Source organism: Dama dama, chromosome 17 (assembly GCF_033118175.1).
Source record: "Dama dama isolate Ldn47 chromosome 17, ASM3311817v1, whole genome shotgun sequence".
Classification (NCBI taxonomy): Eukaryota; Metazoa; Chordata; class Mammalia; order Artiodactyla; family Cervidae; genus Dama; species Dama dama.
In genome coordinates, this window is record NC_083697.1 from 43,100,322 (window position 1) to 43,123,637 (window position 23,316).

General features: G+C 33.7%; 1 protein-coding gene across 1 annotated transcript in view; it reads left to right on the plus strand.

Annotated features, from left to right (window-relative positions):
* The window catches only part of NCAPG (non-SMC condensin I complex subunit G), a 41,017-nt gene that overhangs the window by 17,065 nt on the left and 636 nt on the right, over positions 1 to 23,316 (plus strand). The window contains exons 12-20 of the mRNA XM_061164460.1: positions 2,355 to 2,465; positions 4,684 to 4,803; positions 10,422 to 10,649; positions 17,496 to 17,677; positions 17,946 to 18,120; positions 20,307 to 20,468; positions 20,714 to 20,852; positions 21,196 to 21,279; positions 22,736 to 22,811. Coding sequence (XP_061020443.1) covers positions 2,355 to 2,465; positions 4,684 to 4,803; positions 10,422 to 10,649; positions 17,496 to 17,677; positions 17,946 to 18,120; positions 20,307 to 20,468; positions 20,714 to 20,852; positions 21,196 to 21,279; positions 22,736 to 22,811 — 1,277 coding nt within the window. The remainder of the gene's footprint in view (positions 1 to 2,354; positions 2,466 to 4,683; positions 4,804 to 10,421; positions 10,650 to 17,495; positions 17,678 to 17,945; positions 18,121 to 20,306; positions 20,469 to 20,713; positions 20,853 to 21,195; positions 21,280 to 22,735; positions 22,812 to 23,316) is intronic.

Here is a 23,316-nt window from a genome sequence, read left to right on the forward strand (position 1 = left end):
CATAACCTTCATACAGGTTTCTCAGGAGGTAGGTAAGGTGCTCTGGTGTTCCCATCTCTAAGAATTTTCCAGAGTTTGTTATACTCCACACAGTCAAAGGCTTTAGTGTAGTCAAATAAGCGGATGATTTTCTGGAATTTTCTTGCTTTTTCTATGATCCAATGGATATTGGCCATTTGATCTCTGATTCCTCTGCCTTCTCTAGATGCAGCTTGTACATCTGGAAGTTCTTGGTTCATGTACTGTTGAAGGCTATCTTGAAGGATTTTGAGCATCACCTTTCTACCTTATGAAATGAGCACAATTGTGTGGTAGTTTGAACATTCTTTGGCATTGCCCTTCTTTGGGATTGGAATGAAAACTGACCTTTTCCAGTTCTCTGGCCACTGCTGAGTTTTCCAGATTTGTTGACATTGGTGCAGCACTTTAACAGTGTCATCTTCTAGGATTTTAAATAGCTCAGCTGAAATTCCATCACCTCCACTAGCTTGACTCATAGTAATGCTTCCTAAGGCCCACTTGACTTCACACTCCAGGATGTTTGGCTCTAGGTGGGTGACGACACCATTGTGGTTATCCCAGTCATTAAGACCTTTTTTGTATAGTTCTGTTTATTCTTGCCACCTCTTCTTAATCTCTTCTGCTTCTGTTATGTCCTTGCCAGTTCTGTCCTTTATTATACCCATCTTTGCATGAAATGTTCCCTTGGTATCTCCAGTTTTCTTGAAGAGATCTCTAGTGTTTTTTATCCTTTTGTTCTGTTTCTTTGCCTTGTTCACTGAACAAGGCTCTTTTATTTCTCCTTGCTATTTGGAACCCTGCATTTAGTTGGGGATGTCTTTCCCTTTCTTCTTTGCCTTTCGCTTCTCTTCTTTTCTCAGCTATTTGTAAGGCCACCTCAGACAACCATTTTGCTTTGTTGCATTTCTTTTCCTTTGGGGTGGTTTTCTTCACTGCCTTCTGTACAGTGTTACTAACCTCCACTTACAGTTCTTTAGACACTCTGTATCGGATCTAATCCCTTGAATCTATTTGTCACTTCCACTGTATAATCATAAGGAATTTGATTTAGATCATACCTGAATGGCCTAGTGGTTTCCCTTACTTTCTTTAATTAAAGTCTGAATTTTGCAATAAGGATCTCATTATTTGAACACCCCCGGTCTTGTTTTTGCTGACTGTGTAGAGCTTCTCCATCTTCAGCTGCAAAGAATATAATCAATCTGATTTTGGTATCAACCATCTGGTGATGTCTATGTGTAGACTTGGCTCTTGTGTTTTTGAAAGAAGGCATTTGCTATGATAGTGCGTTCTCTTGGAAAAACTCTGTTAGCCTTTTCCCTGCTTCATTTTCTAGTCAAAGACCAAACTTGCCTGTTATTCTAGGTATGTCTTGACTTCCTACTTTTGCATTCCAGTCCCCTATGATGAAAAGGACATCTTTTTTTGGTGTTCGTTCTAGAACGTCCTGTAGGTCTTCATAGAACCATTCGACTTCAGCTTCTTCAGCGTTAGTGGTTAGGGCATAGACTTGGATTACTGTGATTTTGAATGGTTTGCCTTGGAAACAAACCAAGATCATTCTGTCATTTTTGAGATTGCACCCAAGTACTGTGTTTCAGATTCTTTGTTGACTATGAGGGCTTCTCCATTTCTTCTAAGGGAGTCTTGTCCACAGTAGTAGATATAATGGTTATCTGAATTAAATTCACCCATTCCTGTCCATTTTAGTTCAGTGATTCTTAAAATGTCAATGTTTACTCTTGGCATCTGTTTGACCACGTTGACCTGTTCAAAGATCATGGTGTAGAACTAAAAATGAGATTATGTCATTCTGTTACTCAGGAAATTAATTTCATGCAGATATACTAGTTTGAAGACTTAGAGTAATGTAGGATTGAGTTGATTGTGGTCCGAACATGATGATGGTGGATTTGGAAAGAAGTCATGGATTTGAAACATATTTTGGAATTAGTAACAGGGAGAGCAGTGAGTCAGGAGTGTATCCCTGGTCTTTTGGTTTGGATGGCTGGGCAGATGGCAGCAGTATTTATGGATGTTGCACAGGAGGAGGGATTTGAGTAATAATTAGTTCCCTTCTGGCCATTTTGAGTTTAAAAAGCCTGTTGGATGTACAAGAGGAAATGTCTTATGGCAATTTTCTATATGAATATGAAACTTTAGAGAATAGTTGAACTAGCTCATAAATGGTAAATTACATGAATGGTTAAAGTCATTCAGGGAATGTGTATAGAGACAACATGTCTTAGACAAAAAACTCTAAGAAAGTAAATATTTGAGGGGTGGGCAGAATATATTCTTACTAATGCAGAATATCTTGTGTTTTGTTTTAGAATGATGCTGAAACCCTACAGAAGTGTCTTATTTTGTGCTATGAACTATTGAAGCAGATGTCCACTTCAACAGGTATAGGTGCAACCATGGATGGCATCATTGAATCTTTGGTATGTTGAAAGAAATAATGTAGTGGCTGCTTCATATTGTGAGAATTAAGATAATGCATGTAAAAGACCTGGTATATGTTATAATTATTCTTTTAGAAAGTTTGAAAAAATTATACTGGCAAGAGATGCAGAATATCTTCATTTTTTGAATAGTAAGAGGAATACTGAGATACAATAGTAATATTTAAAGTACCAGAATCTTACTGTGTAGAAAGACTGAGAAAGTTACATTGTAAGCCTTGTGAAGGAATTTGTTTATTACTGCATATTTAAGGGACTTTTTACTAAAGTAACCCCCATAGGTAATCTCCATTTTACTCAGGAGAGGGATATAAATTTTGCAAGCCTTAGAACAACATTGTCTGGTAGAAATATAATGCAAACCACCTGTTAACTTTAAATTTTCTAGTAGCTGCATGCATTTAAAAGTTAAAAAGAAATGTGTGAAATTAATTTTAATATAGTTAACTCAATATATCCCAAATATTATAATTTCATCAGTTAGTCAATATAAAAATTATATTCTCTTCTTCATACTAAGTCTTAAAGCACATCTCAATCTGGACAAATCAAATTTCAAGTATTCAGTAGCCACATGTGGTTAGTGGTGATGGTATTAGACATGAAGCTTTAGAGTATTTTTTTAATATTGCTACTTATCCAAAGCAAATTTTAAATGTGTCCAAGCTCTTCCAGGATTTTCCCTAAGGTTTTTTCCCTTGGGATTAGTGAAAAACAGCCAACAATTGTGCTTTAAAATCTGGTTCCTTGGATTGTCATGAGTTTGTCAATATAGTAAAGAAATCAGATTATTATTTAGAAAAGCCCAGAGCCGATTAAAACTAGATCTATTCAATCTCTAGAATTTAGTTTTTAATTTTAAGGAAGAAGATGTCTCTAATGAAAAGTGATTATTTTAAAATTCTGCTGTGTGCTTTATGTCTGGTTCTGTTGCAGGAGAATGATAAATTATGGTATAATTAACTACACAATTGAAACAGTAATTACAAAGACATATATATATATGTGAGAAAACACATACAATATTGAGGAAATAAAGAATACAAAATTGAATGGTCATAACGATTTTAAATATATAAAAGTAATCTGTCTAAAGATTGGAAGAGTAAGGTATTTAGATATAGGAGTAATAATATTTTAATGGAGTTACTGTGCTTAAAAAATGAAAATGAACAAATATTAATGATTTTATAATGAATATAAATAATATATCTATCATAGTGTATTGTGTACTGTACACTCAGTATTGGGGATAGAGTGTACATGATTTACAAAACACATGTAGACTGCCCTTGGTAGATCTTTTGGGCAAGTGAGAGGGGACATCAATCAAATAAACAAGTGAAAGCTTATGCCATTGATAATGGCTATGAAGAAAAGCTTTATGGTCATGTGTTAACTTAAGACAATGAGTTTCATCTGTCCATGGAGAGTGACCTTGAGGTGACATTTGAGTGGGCATATTAATTATGTGAAAAAGGAAGGGAAGAATGGTATAGATTTACTCTTGTGAATACTGTAGCCACCAGCAACATGTGGATATTAAAAACTTGTGACTATTAAAAACTATTTTAAATATATATATATTTATAAACGTAAAAATACATTGGGTTTCAAAGACTTAGTATAAGCAACATAATTTATCTCACTCTTTTATAAAATTTTTTTAAAACCACGGCTAAAAATGTTATCTCAATTTTTAGATGTTGATTATATGTGTTGTTATTTATTTTGGAATAAAATATATTAAAATTAATTTCATCTGCTTCATTTTACTATAATGTGGCTATTAGAAGATTTAAAATGACATGTGATTTGCATTATGTTTCTAGTGGATAGCACTGATTAGGAAACATTGAAAACAGATCAATTGAATAAACAAAGAGCAGGGGATATTGCGGCATGAGATGATACTGGGAAAGACTACACAATAGGGAGTTTTATCTTTTCTTTGAGCACTGGGAAGCCATTAAGTCAGTTTTGGCAGGTGGAGGGAATATAGGGACTATAATTTGCTCTGATTGTTTTCTTCTGTTTTAGCAATTTACTATTTAGTTTTTTGAGTTAATAGACTATATATGGAAATGAAGTAGATCTATAAGGTCTTAAAGAAATTTTCGTTTTGACCACCTTCTTAATATACTGTTTTAAATTTCTTCTTCTTGTCAAAATTATTTTAATCTCTAATTCATTTTAGATTCTTCCTGGAATAATAAATGTTCATCCTGTAGTAAGAAATTTGGCTGTATTGTGTTTGGGATGCTGTGGACTGCAGAATCAGGATTTTGCAAGTAAACACTTTGTATTACTATTGCAGGTAGGATTTATCACGTGATTAAAAGCTTGATTATACTTCCTGAAATAAATACTCAATCTGTCTGAATGTGCTAGTATTATAAGTTTAATCTATTCCAGGGCTTATTGATGTTGTTGATGATGGATGACTTTTAGGAACTCAGTTTTTAACCTTTTGATTTTTCTGTTATTAAAAATTTTTTGTAGAAGATGAAATGTCAGTTATTTAAGGTTATCTTAAAGTTAATCATATAGCAAATTATATTGAGTGCATATAATATGCCCTGCATTATTCTAACTTAGGAAAAAATAAAATAGGTAATGAAAAACACAAGATAAAAGTTGCAGAGGAAATACACAGTGGAAAATAAACAGTAAATAGTATGTCAGATGGAAAAGAAACAGAGGAAGGAAATGAAGACTGGTAATAGGGAGTGGGAGCAGTTTGATCGAGAAAAACCTCACTAATAAGTCGAGATTTGGGCCATCACCAGTGAGGAGTAAGAGTGAACGGTGTAGATCTGGGTTAGAAGTCTCCAAAGAGAGGGCAGAGCAGGGCGGGAGGCCCGCAGTGGGGCTTTGCTTCACATGTTCAAGGAGTAGGACCTCACACGGCTGGGGCAGACTGAGCAAAGGGAAGAATAGTAGAAGAAAGCGCTTGTAGGTAGCTGACATCCCTGTCTTTATGGATGTCTAGCAGTCTATAAAGATGTAGCTTCACAGTAAATGAGATGGGAAGGAATTGGAATATTTTGTGTAGAGTATTTTTATGCTCTGACTGGGTATAGTGTTAGTTAGATTATGGGTTGGCAAACCTTTTCTGTAAAAGTCTAGAGAGTAAATTTTGTAGACTTTGCAGGGCGTATAGTCTGTCTGAACTCTTGCCCTGCTGTGGTGGTTGAAAACATCCATAGATGAGATACATTATTAGGTGTAGTTGTAGATCAATAAAACTTATACTTATGCAATCTGAAATTTAAATTTCATATAATTTTAGCACATAATGAGATATCATTTATTTAAAATATGAGATATCATATGTTTAAAAATGTACAATTTTATTCTTAGAGTCTGTATAAAAATAGACAGCAACTGGATCTGGTCCATGAGTCATAGTTTGCAGATCCCTAGTAGTAATTACAGGGATACAAGTATGGAAGCAGGGCTACTCATAAGGTATTGTAATAATCCAGGAAAGAGAATTTGATGACCTGGACCAGTGTTATGATTTTTGGGGTCATGAGAAGTGATGGTAATTTAAGTTTGAAGACAATATCTGTAGAATTTGCTGATGAATGTGACATGACATGTGAGAAAAAGAAGTGGAAGGAAACAGGAGTTTGGCCAGAATAGGTGGAAAGATGGAGTTACCCTTTCCTGTGATAAGGAAAACAGAATAACAGGTTTTATGGCAGGTAAATGAGATAAGGAGTTCAATTTTGGACATGGTAAGTTTGAAATTGGAGGTACAAATGGGTGTATATTGGAGAGGCATTTGTATGTGGGTTTGGAGCTAGAAGACAGGCCCAGACTGAGCACATGGATCTGGGAGTCTTTATTCTATAATAGTATCTGATACCTAGAGAGTGGATGTTACCTGACAAATGCATGTAGTTTGAGAAGAGATCTCAACTTTGTAGTTCCCTAGGGCTCAGGCAAGGGAGATGAAGAGGAACCAATTAAGACCAGGGTGAATGAAGTAGATAGGGGAGAGTGTGATGTCCTAGAAAGCAAGTGAAGATGATATTTTAATGAGGCCAAGATGACCCAACTGTCTAATGCTTGTGACAGGTTGGTAAGACTTCATGGTTGACCATCTTTGGCAAGTAAGGAAGTGTTCGGTGACTCTCATGAAAGTAGTTTATGTGAAGGTCAAAGTCTATTGTAGTGATCCAAAGAGAGAATTATTGAGTAGAGGATTTTTTTCTCCATTCCTTCTCCGTGAGAAGGATTGGAGACAGCCAGTGTAGACTATTCTTTCAAGATTTTACTTTGTTAGGAGTAACAGAGAAGTGGAGGGGTAGCAAGAGAGGATATGGGGTAAAAAAAAAAGATTTTTTGGTTTGAATTTTTTTAAGATGGAGAAAATTAAAGCCTGTTTTGTACCCTAATGAGAAGGACCCACGTGGAACGAAAAAAGTGACAATATAGGGAAGAGAGAGAGTGCTCAGCTGCTTGAGTGCCATTGAGTAGACAAGAGGGGATTAAGTCTAGTGTATCAATGGAATCCATTTGACTTTTTAGCTCCTTTGGACATCTGTTTTTAACATTTGGGCCTAGCTTTACTTGGAAAATATACTTCCCTCCATCTCCCCACATGGTCACAGAACGACAATGTGATTCATGTAACACTTGGAGTTGTCAAATGTAGTGGGATAAAAAAGCTGCAAGGTATTTTTGATCTGGGGGGAAATTCAACTATTGATTGGGTTGAGTCTTTTAAAAAAATATTCATAAAAATGATAATCCTTGTTGTCACATGTTGTTTTCAAGTTAACATGAAAAGTGCTCCCGTTTACCTGTTGGCAAGCAATTTGCACAAAAATACCTTGCAGCTTTTTATTCCACTACATTTGACAACACCAAGTGCTACATGAATCACACTGTCCTTTTGTGACAACATGGGGAGATGGAAGGAAGTGTATTTTCCAAGTAAAGCTAGGCCCAAATGAAACTTCCTTTAATGTTGCATATGATATTGCCAAGAAAAAGAAAGCATACAGTTAGGGAGGACATGGGTAAGTCATGTGTTCTGGAAATAGTCAAACTGTGACTTCTATCAAAGGAAAAAAAATTTAAACCATACTTTTTTTTAAAAGATAGTTCTCAGAAATTTCAGTGTTTGGTTATAATTTCCTTTTTTGGAGTACTTCGCATCTAATCAGTTCATTTAATGTGCAAGGGTTAAATTCCTAATGTTGCTTTGTTTATATTTATCATCCCATGCTTGTTATCAGAGTAAAATTTCTGTTATGTGAGATTCTTTTGGAAACTTGGAATGTCAAGTATTATCTTTAAGATGGTGTACAGTTTTTTCCAAACTGGGAGAAAGATTTTGTACTTTATTCTGATGAATCATTCATATAGCACTTGGCCATATATCTGGTTTTGCTCCAAGATGGAGAATAAATCTCCCATTACTATTTAAATCAGCAGGTTTTGGCATCAGTGATTCTGCTAGTAATTCTAAAAGGAGTCCCATCTACTATTGTGAATTTTATTGGCTTTATAGATGGCCAGGAAATAAAATCCTACATTTTCAAAGAGATTTTGCTAAGAAATTAAATGAGGAAGTTTGTCAACTTCAATTTTCTGGCTTTCTAGAGGAAGGGTAGTGAAGTGTAGATTGACCCCTAGTCCTTACTTTCTTTTTTAAGTGGAAGAAAAATCTTATGAGAACATTTTATAGTGAAGGGTTCATTTATGTCTAGCTTACTAAGTACAGTGCTTTCTGACTCTAAAAATGAGGTAAAACATTCATTAAGTTGCCCTATATACCGTTATGAGTACTTCTGAAAATTTACAAGTTGTTTTCAAAGTGGAATGCTGATAGAGGAGATTAAAGTTAGACAATTATATAAAATTTCTAGCACTGCAGCAAAAAAAAAAAATAGCCTAGAACTCTTTCCAAAAGTACAGTAATGCACTTGACTTTTAAATTTGAAATGTGAATTTTGATCTTTTTAATTTTTGTTGATATAATATGAATAATATGGAGAAGGAAATGGCAACCCAACTCTAGTATTCTTGTCTGGAGAATACCATGGACAGAGGAGCCTCAGGGGCTACAGTCCATGGGGTCACAAGGAGTAGGACACAATGGAGTGACTAACACAATGTGACAACAACGTGAATAATAAGTGTTTTGGTCATTTTAGAAGAAGTGTCATATGAATTTAATGCTTAAGAGTGTCCTGGAGCATTAGGAAGTTATTTAATACTAAACACATCCCCCCATTTGACAGAGTTATAGGAACATTGTTTTCTCCTGTATAATTTTCTGTAGTGGAAAGGAATTGCCAAAATCAAGTTCGTGTGAAAAATAAATGAATGTTCTCTATCAAGACTATTACATAATTTTACCTTAATTTCAAATCAAAATAGTTAATAGTAGCCTTGTCATAGAATTAAAATTTTAAAAAATTAAAATTGACCTTTTTTTTTTAACTTTTAACTTTGATCTCTGAGCTTTTTTCAGGGACTGGCTATTAATGTTTGTCTGAAAAATTAACAGTATAATTTTTGTACATTAAAAATGTGGGTGATACCAGATACAAATGCAGTAAAATAAATTGTTTATGGAATTTTGCCTATGTTTTGAATGTTATTCTGGGTTGGGCTTTTATTAGATCTTCAAAGGGATTTGCATTCAAAAGAATTTAACCACAGCAGATTCATTTGTTTATTAAGGTATTTTCAGAGCTGTCATTGGAAGATTTTAGATTAAAGGAAAAGAGCTATATTTTGGGAAAGTAAGAAATCAGTTTTTTTTTTTTTTTTAATCAAGTTTGACAAGCAGAAACTGATTTAAGAAATATATCTACACTTGTTAGAAAGGCAGAAGAGGGAAATTACTTAATTTTAAAATCTTTCATTAAAAAAAATCCAATTTTGAGAGCTATTGCTAGTCAGTAAAGGACTGAAAAGGGCAAGGAAAGCCAAGATGCTGTTGAGAGTAGTGTGTTTGAAATTTGTAGAGAATGGTTATGACAGTACATTTTTAGAATAAGCACTTGGATTTGGCAAATTTGCAAGTCTTGCCATAAGAAAATGTAATAGATGTGCCTTGAAATTAAGTTTTGTAATTTTGAGCCATTTTTCTCAATTCATTTATTTGACAAACTTGCTGGTGATTTTTTTTTTTTTTTTTATTCTATGGGCTAAGCTGTATAGTTTATCAATCAATCAGGCTTATCAATGACCAAAATTTAAGTACATTAGAGAATATACTAATAGTAAATTTCTTCATAGTAGAAACATTCAACTCTATTTTTTTTCATGGCTTTGAAATTTGGTTTATAGGAATTCAGTTTTCTTAACTTAGGATACTCATACAAACTGTTGGGTTTTGTGATTTACTTCCCTTTATAAAAGAGTCTAGTTCAATGAAAACTGAATTGATGATTAATGAAACCTGAATTTATTGCACTAATAAGAAAAAAATTGTCTTTAATGAAGCTTGATAGCTTAGAGGAATACTGATGTTCTAGTAAATGCTTTTCATTAGTTAGGATGTAATATTTTTGTCTTTATAGATGACCTAAATAATTGCAATATAATGGAGCAGTCTTTCTAGATCTTAAAAACATAATAAAATCATAGTTGAACATATACTCATTGAACACATACTCATACACATTTTTATTTATAAAAGGAACAAATAATATAATTCAGCTTGACTCTAGTTCAGGAAACTTTTACTGACTGATGAACTTTTTCTGAAAGAAATGTAATTCTTAAACGTCATGGTATAAATAACAGTAACTTTAGAATAAATTTTAATTACATTTTTAAAAATATTATGTGTAGACTTGACACTGTTGTTGAAATTAGACTAAGATATATGTTAATTTTATTTTGTGTGAACAGAATGAAAGTGTACCTAATTTACTTTTGGTGGGGGATGTTGTTTCAATTTAGGTTTTGCAAATTGATGATGTGACAATAAAAATAAGTGCTTTAAAGGCAATCTTTGACCAACTGATGACATTTGGATTTGAACCATTTAAAACTAAAAAAATCAAAGCTACTCAAAAGGAAGGTGCAGACATAAACACCGATGAAGAGCAAGAGTCAAAAGAATCTGAAGAAGAGACTGCTATAGCCAAGAATGTTCTGAAACTACTTTCTGATTTCTTAGATAGCGAGGTAAGAAATAATCATGGCCTTATTAGTGTACAAGGTCATTTTTAGCATATATATGTTTATGCTCTTTAGTTTTTAAGCTGAAGTTTAAACTTGGCCAGCATTTTTAAGATTTTTGCCTTTTGAATATCAATTAAATTCTTTCACTTATAATATACCTGATTTCCCACTATCATATTACATGTTTAGAGAATTGAAGTGTAAACAGAAATGAAATGACTGTTGGGAGGTTGTTGTTTTTTCATCTTTTTTCTCTGTCTTATGATCTATGACTTACAAATTTCTTCCCCAGGAGTTTTTTTTTTTTCTTTTTTGGCACGGGGATTTTAGTTCCTTGACCAGGGATTGAACTCCCACCACCTGCACTGAAAGCACGGAGTCTTAACCACTGGACTGCCAGGGAAGTCCTCCCAAAGAGTCTTGAGAAATAATTTAAAATAATCTTATATTGAGTGAGTGCAAGTTCTAAGATATGGTATGGGCTTAGATCTCTTTCCTTAAGGTACTCATTAACTACATTTTTAAAGCATCTATAAACATTTAAATTATAAAATTTTAAATTTTTATTGAAATGAAATTGACATAAAGTAACAATATTAGAGTGAACAATTCATTGACATTTAGTGTAGTGCAACCACTGCCTCTAACTTTTAAAACTTTTTTATTATCCCAAAGGAAACTACTCATTAAGTAGTTGTTCCCAGTGTCTCCTCCTGCCAGCCTGTAACAACCATCAATTTACATTTTGTCTCTATGGATATAACTCTTCTGGCTATTTCCTATAAATGGAATCATAAAATATGTGACTTCCTGTCTGCTTTCTTTCTCTTAGTTTTTTTTCAAGATTTATCTATGTTTGACTTGTGTCACAAGCCTTCTTATGGCAGAATAATATTCTGTTCTATGTATATACCACAATTTGCATAGCCATTCATCCGCTGAAGGATATTTGGACTGTTTCCACCTTTGGGTGTTGTGAATAGTGCTGCTATGAAGACATGTATGGCTGAGTAGCTGTTTTCAATTCTTTTGAGTATATTTCTAGAAGTAGGGTTACCAGGTCATATATTAATTCTTCTTTGCTATTTTAGGATTTTGCTTCTGCTCCTCATCCCAACTAATTGCTTAATATATCCTCAACCTTTTTTTCTTTTTAAAGTTAACATTTATGTTCTCTCAGCAGATTTTAGTAATACTATAGTGTTATCATTTAGCCACCATGTTTTACATTTGGTCTCTAGAACTTATTCATCTATACAAACCTCTCTATATTTGCCCCCACTCATCAATCTGTGGTAACCACTATTCTACTGTTTCTCTGAGTTTAACTTTTTGAAAGATTTCTACATATAAGTGATACAACAAAAGTATTTGTCAGGCTGTTTCACTTAGTTTATTGTCCTCAAGGTCTAGTCCTGTTGTTGCAAATGGCAGGATTTCCTTCCTTTTTTATGGCTGAATAATATTGCACTATATATCTCTCAGCTTCTCTATTCATTCACTAATGGACACATAGGTTGTTTTCATATCTTAGCTCTTGTAAGTAATGCTACAGTGAACATGGGAGTGCAGATATGTCTTCACGATTCTCTTTTCATTTCCTTTGGATATATACCCCAAAATGGGATTGCTGAATCATATAGTATTTGTGTTTTTACTGTTTTGAAGAATTTCATTCTACTTTCTATAATGACTACACCAATTTACATTCCCACCAAGACTGCACCTAGGTTCTTTTTTCTTCAGATTCTTGCCAAATGTCTTTTTGGTAAAACCATTTTAACAGTGTGAGGTGAAATCTCATTGTGGTGGGTTTTTTTTTTCCCCTTAAATTCTTTTTTAGGTTTTTACATTTTGGTTTTTATCCATTTTTGAGTTAATCTTTTGTATATGGTGCAAGGTATGATCAGTTGTTGTTGCTGGGTTGTTTTTTTTTTTTTTTTTTTTTTGCATAAAAGTATTCAGGTTTCTTCTAGCATCATACAGCATGTGGGATCTTAGTTCTCCCAACCAGGGATCGAATCCATGCCCCCTGTGTTGGAAGGTGGAGTCTTAACTACTGGACTACCAGGGAAGTTCCTCATTTTAGTTTTGTTTTGTATTTTCTTGGTGATTAGTGATATTGAGCGCCTTTTCATGTACCTGTCAGCCATTTGTGTATCTCCTTTCAAAAAATGTTTATCAATTCCTCTGCCCATTTTTTAAAAAATTTATTTTTAATTGAAGGATAATTGCTTTACAGTATTGCATTGGTCTGACTCTTTGCGACCACGTGGACTGTAGCCTACCAGGCCGCTCCGTTCATGGGATTGTAAATGGAATTATTTTCTTAATTTCTTTTTTGAATTGTTCATTCATATTGTATAGAAACTCAACTGTATTTTTGTGTGTGGATTGATTTAATTTTGTATCATGCAACTTTGCTGCATTCATTTGCTAACTCTTGTAGTTTCTCTGTGTGTGTATTCTTTGGTATTTTCTCTCTGAAGATCAAGTTATCTGTGAAGAGACAGTTTTAATTCTTCCTTTTCAATTTGAATATCTTTTATTTCTTTTCCTGGTCTAATTGTTCTTGCTGGAACTTGCTGTGTAGTCTTGAATAGCAGTGGTTAAAGAAGGCATCCTCGTCCTATTTCTGGTCGTAGGGGGAACGTTTTCAGTCTTTGTTGACTATAATGTGGATTCTTCATGAATGCCCTCTATCATTTTGAAGAAATTATTTTTATTTCTCTGAGGTTTTTTCCCCTAATCATAAAAGCATGTCTAATTTTGTCAAATGGTTTTTCTGTATGAGTTGAAATGATCCTGTGATTTTTTTTTCAATTGCTGTGGTACATTATAATGCTTCATTTTCTTATATTGAACCACCCTTGCATTCTTTGGATAAATCCCACTGAGTTAAGTTGTATAATCTTTTTAATATGTTGTTGGATTTGGTTTGCTAGTAATTTGGTAAAATTTTTTACATTGGTATGCATAAGGAAAATTAATTTATAGTTTCCTTGCATTGTCTTTGTCTGCCTTTGGTGTCAGGGTAATACTGACCTCATAAATTGAGATAGGAATTGTTTTCTCCTCTTCTGTTTTTTAGGAAGACTTTGAGAAAGATTGATATCAGTTCTTCAAATATTTGGTAGAATTTATCAGTGAACACGTCTAGTCTTAGACTTTTCTTTTGGAGAAGTTTCTGATTTCTTATTCAATCTATGTATTTTTTATTGGTGTATTCAGATTTTATATTTCTTCTTAAGGCCCTTTTGGCAATTTGTGTGTTTCTAGGATGTGGTTCATTTCATCTAGTTTGTTTAATTTGTTGATATTCAGTTCTTAGTATTATGTTTATAATCCTTTTTATTTCTGTAAGGTCAGCTGTAATGTTCCTGCTTTCATTTCTGATTTTAGTTATTTTTGTCTTTTTTCTTTTGTCAATATAATTAAAGGTTTTTCAAGTGTGTTGATCTTTTCAAAGAACCAACTTCCAGTTTCATTGAGTTTGTTTTTCCCTCTAATTTTCTGTCTCTTTTTTAGTTCTTTAAGATGTAAAGTTAGCTTATTGGTTTTAGATTTTTTTTTAACATAGACATTTATTGCTATAAATTTTCCTCTGAACATGTTGGTGTGTATCAAAAGTTTTTGTTTTTTATTTTTATTCATCTAAATAAGTAGTTTCTAATTTTCATTTTGATGACTACTTTGACCTGTTGGTGTGTAAGAGTATATTGTTTAATTTACATACTTGTGTATTTTACAGTTATCTTGTTATGCTTTTCAGGTGTTTTCCATTGTAGTTGGAGAAGATACTTTGTATGATGTCATTTTTTATGAATTTATTGAGACTTGTTTTGGGTCTAATACAGGCTTTATTCTTGAGACTGTTCCATGTGCACTTGAAGAGACTAGGCAGTCTACTGTTGTTGGGGGGAGTGTTTTGTATATTTGGTAGGTTTATGGTGTTAAGTCCTCTACTTCCTTTTGGTCTGTCCAGCTGTTCTATTCATTATGGAAAGCGGCATATTAATGTCTTCAGTTACTGTTTTCAAGCTGTCTTCTCCCTTCAGTCCCATCAATGTATTCCAGATGTTTTGGGGCTCTGTTGTTTGTTTTATGTTTGTAAGTATCTTTTTTGATCAGTTGACCTTTTTAAAATTAGCATTTAATGTCTTTCCTTACTGTAAGAGTTTTTGACATCACATTTTGACTATAAATTGGTGGAAATAAGTCCTTATTAGTATTTTCTTAAATTTTAAGTTACTAGCCAAGTAATAAGACTGACTTCTTGTTGGGAATTATCCAGTGCTGTGGGCTTGCTGACATTGCATAGATGTCAGTAGAAAACTTTGAACAGGAAAACTGTTTGACTGTAGATGAATGAGTTTTGTTTTTTGGGTTTTTTGGTTTTTTTTTTTTAAATAGTGCAGGTTCATTAATCTCTTTCTGGCTTCACTAGATTCTGTGACTTTGATTTTATTTTTGTCATAACCACTAAAAAAATCTTGACTTTCTTAATTGTCCTCTAGGCCATATGCAAGTTTTTTTTACATGCTTTAAAGACCTGAAGTCCTGTCCCAATTCAAATTCCTATGTTAGAAATTTTAAAAAGATGAAAGGCATGCAGCCTTTGGAATTGGAGACTTAGAGACTTGTGTTCTGGTAACATCTTTGAATCTTCAATAAGGTGTTTATTGTCTCTGGACTGTTTTTTTATCTTTGAAATGGGAAAATGATGCTTATTCAGTGGGCTGGTTCTTTAATTTAGTCAGTAAGTACTTGACAGCCATTTATGTACCCGTCACTATATGCTCCTGAGAGTACAGTGCTGGGTGGAACAAAGTCTCTGCCCTCATGGTGGTTTTGAGCCCTAAATGAGTTTGTGTGTGGAAAGTACTCTTTCCACAGTACTCTGGCACTTATTAATCTTATCAACCTCTATATTTTTCTTTTTATTTTTGAGGTTGGAAAAAATTTCTGAAATAGTTTTTGTATTTCCTCATTCCACTGTTTTCCCTTCTGTCCCCTCTAGTTTAGACTTGTCTTTCATTCCCAGACTATGGCCTGTCAACATTGCTGTTGTTCAGTTGCTCTGTTGGGTCCAACTCTTTGTGACCCAATGGACTGCAGCACACCAGGCTTCCCTGTCCATCACCAACTCCCAGAGCTTGCTCAAGCTCTTGTCCATTGAATCGGTGGTGCCATCCAACCATCTCATCCTGTCATCCCCTTCTCCTCCTGCTTTCAGTCTTTCCCAGCATCTGGGTCTTTTCCAGTGAGTCAGGTCTTTGCATCAGGTGGCCAAGCTACTGGAGCTTCAGCTTTAGCCCTTCCAGTGAATATTCAGGATTGAATTCCTTTAGGATTGACTGGTTTGATCTCCTTGCTGTCCAAGGGACTCTCAAGAGTCTTCTCTAACACCACAGCTCAAAAGCGTCAATTCTTCAGTGCTCAGCTTTCTTTATGGTCCTACTCTTACATCCACATGACTACTGGAAAAACCATAGCTTTGACTATATGGACCTTTGTCAGCAAAGTAATGTGTCTGCTTTTTAATATGCTGTCTCCGTTGGTCATAGCTTCTCTTCCAAGGAGCAAGTGTCTTTTTAATATCATGGCTGTAGTCACATCTGCAGTGATTTTGAAGCCCAAGAAGATAAAGTCTGTCACTGTTCCCATTGTTTCCCCATCTATTTGCCATGAAGTGTTGGGACTGGATGGCCATGATCTTCATTTTTTGAATGTTGAGTTTTAAGTCAGTGTTTTCACTGTCCTCTTTCTCTTTCATCAAGCTGCTCTTTAGTTCCTCTGTTTTTTTTTTGCCGTAAAGGTGGTGTCATCTGTGTATCTGAGGTTATTGATATTTCTCCCGGCAGTCTTGTTTCCAGCTTGTGCTTCATCCAGCCCAGCGTTTTGGATGTAGTCTGCATATACGTCACAGAATTTAGTTAAATAATCTATGATTTGTCAACATAATTTTCCTGAAATCTCATTTGTCTAAGTACTCTTTCAAAAATCTTCAACTATATCCTACTTCATTGAGGGTGAATTTCTTTACCTAACTTTCAAGGTCTCTCTAATCTGATTCCTAAGAAAACTTACTTTCTATCTGTAATAAAAATAATCACTGGCATTTGTTAAGGGTTTACTGTGTGGATGGCGCTTCTAAGAGTTCTACATATATTCTTTGTCTTTTGTGATAAGTACTTCTGTTACCCATTTTATATATATGAAAAAAGTGAGGCACAAAGAAATTAAGTAATATGCATAGGATCACATTATGCAGCTAGGAAGTGTCAGAGGCTTGAATTTAATTCAGGCTCAGTAGCCAGTATTTTTAACTGCTACTCTTTTGTACCTGTACCTGTTTGAATACCACTACCTCTTTTTCATTTTTTTTTCTAGTTTTGGTTACCAGGAATGCCTTTTTCTTCTTGTGCACCTTCTATTCACATTTTACCTGTTATTCACACATATTGCCACTCCTGCCTGTGGAACTTTCATTTATAGACACCTTCTCTGATGGTAGAGACCATTATTGAAAGTTTTCTATATCTTAGCACCATGATAAGTGTTTAATACATATGGTTTTGGTTTCTGGTTTCACAATATTACCTTTTGGTTCTTTTTGTTCTTCTGAAGAGTTGAAAGGGAATTTATAGCTAGACTAATAGTTTGTCACATAGCCTTAACCTAAAAAGAAATAAAGGCCTCTTATGTGCCTTTAAATAATCATAATAGCATGAATGATTTTGGATAAATGTATATAAAAGTACTGTAGGATGGGCTACAATGTAAGGCCTAAAAGGGAAGTTTTAGTACAAATAAAAATTTTCTTTTAATGAAAGTCATTTTTAATAGGTGTCTGAACTCAGGACAGGAGCTGCAGAAGGACTAGCCAAGCTGATGTTCTCTGGACTTTTGGTCAGCAGCAGGATTCTTTCTCATCTTGTCTTGTTATGGTACAATCCTGTGACTGAAGAGGATGTTCGACTTCGACATTGCCTAGGCGTGTTCTTCCCCTTGTTTGCTTATGCAAGCAGGTATTTAGTCATATTGATAACCAAAGTCCAGCTTGAAATTGAATCTAGTCTCCTCATGAGTCATATTTATAGTATTTTGTTGTTAGTTTTCTTTTTCTTCAGTAGTAAATGAGAAGAATTTACCTAGATTCTATCTACCTGAATTATTTGGCTCTTTCCTAGATAAACATGTACTATATCTTGATAGGGTGAGTTTTACATATAATGTTGTTTTTAAAGAATCATATGCTTTTTCTTTGCTAACATACCTTGAATTGTTTTTCAATAGGACTAACCAGGAATGTTTTGAAGAAGCCTTTCTGCCAACTCTGAAAACACTGGCCAATGCCCCAGCATCTTCTCCTTTAGCTGAAATAGATATCACTAATGTTGCTGAGTTACTTGTAGATTTGACAAGACCAAGTGGGTTAAATCCTCAGGCCAAGAAGTCCCAAGATTATCAGGTGGGTGAGTATATTAACCTATGGATGGTAAGGGTAGTAACTAGCATGCAGGTCACTGTTGTTTTGGTAAAATAATCCTTCTGATAGTTTCTTTAAAATAGAGAGGCTGCATATTGATCTTGGGATTTCTGGTGTATGTGGTAGTACATAACACTAAGAAAAGAAAAAGGTCTTTTGCAACTATGTTGGTGGACCTAGAAGGTATTTTGTCTGAAATAATTTATTTGTCTGAAATAATTCAGACAAAGACAAATACTCTGTTAATTACTTATTTGTGGAATCTAAAAAATAAAAAGAATGAATATGACAAACGGATATAGAGACTAGTGGTTATCAGAGAGGAGAGGGGAGGGATAAGACAGAGATAAGGGATTAAGAGACACAGACTACTATTTATAAAGTAAACTACAAGGATATACTATACAGCACAGGGAAATGTAGCCATTATTTTAAAATAATTTGAAATGGAGTATGATCTATAAAAATACTGAATAACTGTTATGCACCTAAAACTAATGTTGTAAATTAACTACATTTTAATTTAAAAAAGCCTTTTGGGAAATGGGGAGATAATCATATAAAAATAAAATGCTAACATTTTTGCTACTGAACAGAAATTACCAAAAATTCATCATTTTTACCATCTGCTCCCTACCTCATGCTGGCTGTTACTCATTCTGAATAATGACCTGTTATGTAGGGCTCATTGGATGCTCAATTATGGACTTACCTGCTATGTTTCTGATACAGGGAAGGGGAATTCAAAGGATGAAACTCACCTGAAGCTTAGTTTTGTTATTAATTTAGAGAAGATACAGTTAGTGCATACTCTCCCACAAATTAAATTAAACTGGTTTTTAATCCTTTAATATCATTTGATCAAACATTCACCATATTGAAAATTAATGTTATGAATTATTTCAGATGTCAGTGTATTAAGTTGAAGGTATTGGTCTTGTTTTAATTGATATTTAGTGACTGCATACCTCATTTGAGTTACTAAGTTACATGTTATTAGAAAGAAGATTACAAACATTAAGACAAAATATAGTAAGGGTCAGTGATATAGTTAAGTGCTTTAGCATTTTAAAAGATGGCAAGTTTCATGTGGTTTGGATGATAAGTTCAGCATTACTAGTTTTAAATCTCGCTGAGAAATTTCACTTAGGCCTTGTTTGGATTTGAGAAGTGGTTTGAATAGAGAAAAAGACTCAGTACAGATGATCAAATGTAGCTGGTTTTACAAGTCATGTTGGGGAACTGGAAAAATCATTATAGCTAAGGATCCTGAATAGGCCTGTTAGGGCAGAACATTAGGATAGGGAATTTGGAGTTGACTCTATTTGCAGAGAGTATAATGAAAGGCTTAGTGGGATAACAGTCATTATTGGGAAGATTAATTTGATTGTCAGTTTCATTAGGTGTGGTGAATTGGTAAGAGGAATAGAGAATATTAATAAAGAGCAGTTAAAAATTGGTTTTGGAGATAAATGCTTGTAGAAAGAGAATAGAAAGTAGTAGTAAAAAGTAGTAGAAAAAAGTAGTAGAAATTGACAGAAAAAAAGTTGCTGGTATAGAAGCCTAGGAGAAAGAGTTTTGTTTGAGGCAGGGGAATTGGAGGAATCCAAGATAACTCTGAGGTCCTAGGTGATGGTGACTAAAGACCTCAAGAACCTGTTGACATTAGGGTGTACTCTGATGAGCAACATCTTGGAGGAGTGAAGGAAATAGATTGGGCAGAGGAAGAAATTGAACTGTCATGCAGTCTTAAGGCCTCAGCTGATCTCACAGGAAGTTCCAGAATTGGGATTGTTCTTTGCTTTGTCCAGAATTGAGATAAGGCTGGGCTGTGTACCTGTACATCTACCAGTTACTCAGTGTGGATTAACTCTTGGGGAGGAAGTGTGATCTTAAGCAAAGCCTATTATTTTGTCTTCAGTCTGGTTCAGTCTACACCTGGGAACTTTTAGCCTCTAAAACTCATGGTAGCCTGGAGAGTGAATGGTTCAGTACACATTGTACCACAGCATCTACTATCAGAAGGGGAGCTCACATGGGGAGGAGTATGTTAATTTTGTTTTAGACCTTTTGGGATTATGACAAGATCATTAGTTGGAAATGATATGTAGGACTGTATTATAAAGATACCATTTCAATTTATCAGTATTTTTCTCTTGATTTGCCAGGCCTTAACAGTTCATGACAATCTGGCTATGAAAATTTGCAGTGAGATCCTAACAAGTCCACATTCACCAGAAGTTCGGGTCTATACGAAAACTTTGAGTTCTTTAGAACTCAGTAACGATCTTGCTAAAGATCTTCTGGTTGTGTTGAATGAGATTCAGGAAGTAAGTAGTTTCTAGTCACTCTTAATGTGTATATGTTTTTTTTATCAAAGTAGAATTTACATTATATTTGATTTATACATACATTAGTACTTGGTGCTCATTTCTTAAAGTAAATATTTCCTTCATAAATATAATAGAATTTTTAGAATGCTTTGTTAATTTTATCATTATATAGTTTTTTTAAAAGGCTAGAAAATGCTGCATTAAAAAATATGCTACATAAAAATTTTTTTTTTCTATTACAGCAAGTAAAAGATAGAACATGTCTAAGAGCTTTGGAGAAAATCAAGATTCAGTTAGAAAAAGGAATTAAAGAACATAGTGACCAAGCTGTAGCAGCACAGGATGACATCACAACTATGACTGCTCTTCAGAGTGAAGATGGTAACGATATCGTAACCTGAGTATAAGATTCTCCTCCTCTAACATATAAAGTGATAGATGTCAGAAATGGAAGAAAAGTTTTTCTAATTAAATTCACTTGGGAAAGTGTATTATTATTACTGATAAGTGTTTATTGTACTTGTATAGATTTTTTTGTGTACATTTCTCACCATAATACCATGCCTACAATGTTCCTAAGAGTTTTGCTTGCTTATTTGCCAGTGTTCACACTTGCGACATTTATTTATGGTACATTTCAGTAGCTGCTGTTGGGACTGATTGTCACTGACTTGCTCATATTTTATGAGGCTATTTTTAATAATTGTATTATTTCCTTTAATAGAAAAGAATAAAGATGTATACATAACTCCTGTCAAGGAAGTAAAAGTAACTCGAATGAAATCCACTCAGCAAAAGACCAACAGAGGTAATATGGATTGTCTAACTTTACAACTTTTCAGTTTTGGTATCCAATGAAATACTTTGTTTCCTTAGGTAAGTGTAAAGATTTTTCATTGTCTTAACATAAATTTCTTTTCGATTTGTTTCAGCTTATATTAGGTTTTACCTTGTGTCTAAAAAAGGTAATATCTGTTGCTTCAAGTGCTTTTGATTGAAAGAAGTATGATGCAAAAGATCTATTGCAAAGGACTGTTTGGGTTAAACTAAGATTTATTTATATTATCAGTTGTTTGTTGTCTGTCCTTTATATGATTAAGCATTTTTGTTCCTTTTATCCTCCTAGTATTTTTCTGGGCTTCTATTTTCCTTTTATTTCATATTTTCCAAGAAATTTTCCAAGGGATATCCAACAATAAGGGATTTGTTGGAATAAAGTAAATGTTGACTGTTTAGGGGTCACTTAGAAAAAAAATCTGAAAATCAAGGTCTTTTTAATCTTTTATTATTTTCTTATTACAAAAGCAATGCATGCTTGTTACAGAAGAATAAGAAAACACATCCAAGCAAACTAAAGAATGCTAATAATTCCATTCATGAGTCAACCATTAAAAAAATTTTTTTTGAAGCCCTTTTCTACTAAGATTTAATTATTTCTAAATGGAATCTGGCCATGATATTGTTTTGGAGCCAGTTATTTGAATGCTAATTGCTAGATATTGTTCCACATTAGTCCCATATTGTTGGATGTTTTCTTAGGGATAACTGCATTAGAAGTTTACAAGCAAATATGTAATGTTGGAAGAAAACAAAAGCAAAAAGTCTCACTTGAATATGTATGGTATATAAATTTCAACCAAATGACCACACAGAATAATTTGGCTTTGATCCAGATTGCTTTTAGTCAGATATATTACAAGAATTCCACCTCTTATTTTTTTTAATAGCTCAAACTTCATTTATGTATGATGTTTTATTATCATAAATGAGGATCATCACAGGCCACTTTACTTTGTAACTTTGTAATTTTCTATCAGGTAGAACTTTTGTAACCCCCTCCAGCATATAAAGGCTTTAATTTTATTCTAAAATGTTGTAGGACACACATTTGAATTGACCTTGTAATTTGAATATTTTCTTATAAAATTTAAGTATTTTACAAGAAACCTTACCTTACTGATTAAAGTTCTGTTTCTTTAGGACCTGTTTTATGGACTTAATCTATCTTTCTAACCTTATCATTAGATCTATATATACCTTGTGCCATAAGGGGTATACTCTTTATGTAGCATTTTTCACATGCTGCTTTTCCCCAAATAAATTTAACAAAATTCGCCTCCGTATAACTCAGTTTCCATCTTTTTCCTTGCCTATTGTCAGAGCTTACATAAGAAATTAGTAAAATTTTAATCTTACTTGGGTTCCATTTCTCTGTGGTAGGTTTAAAATGAGCAATTGATAATGAGTTATATACTGTCTTTAAGGACGGAGAAAAGTGATAGCTTCAGCTAGAACGAACAGAAGACGTCAGACTGTTGAGGCTGAGGCTAACTCTGAAAGGTATGCCATGTACATCTAGAATATGTAAAGAAGCCTATCTTCATTTTTAAAAAATTATCTAGAAGTTAAAAAAATTGTAGTTTGCTTATACTGTGAATATATAACAAGATAATCTGAAAATGTATAGCTTTTTAGATTATCCAGGAGTATTTGACTTCCTCTGGTTTGTGTGCTTTTCCTATTGGTTGACATGACTTTTAGTACTATGTAATTATTTTTATGTTCTTTCAAATTATATTTCCATTTATTCATGTAATTAAAAGATCACGTATGTATGACATCTCTGTATTTGAATTGGCAAACTACTGAGGCTTAGATTTGGGTCCTCTACATTTATAACGATAGAATAATTTTGCCTGTAGTTTGGATGGTGTCAGTGGTGTAACTTATTTTTGATTTCTGCCAATAAGCCTCTGTTGGAAGCTGAATGTTTACAGCTGTCTTGTGTTCGTTCATTCATAGGTAAAATGTATATATTTTCAGTATGTAATTTTAAAGGTTTGAT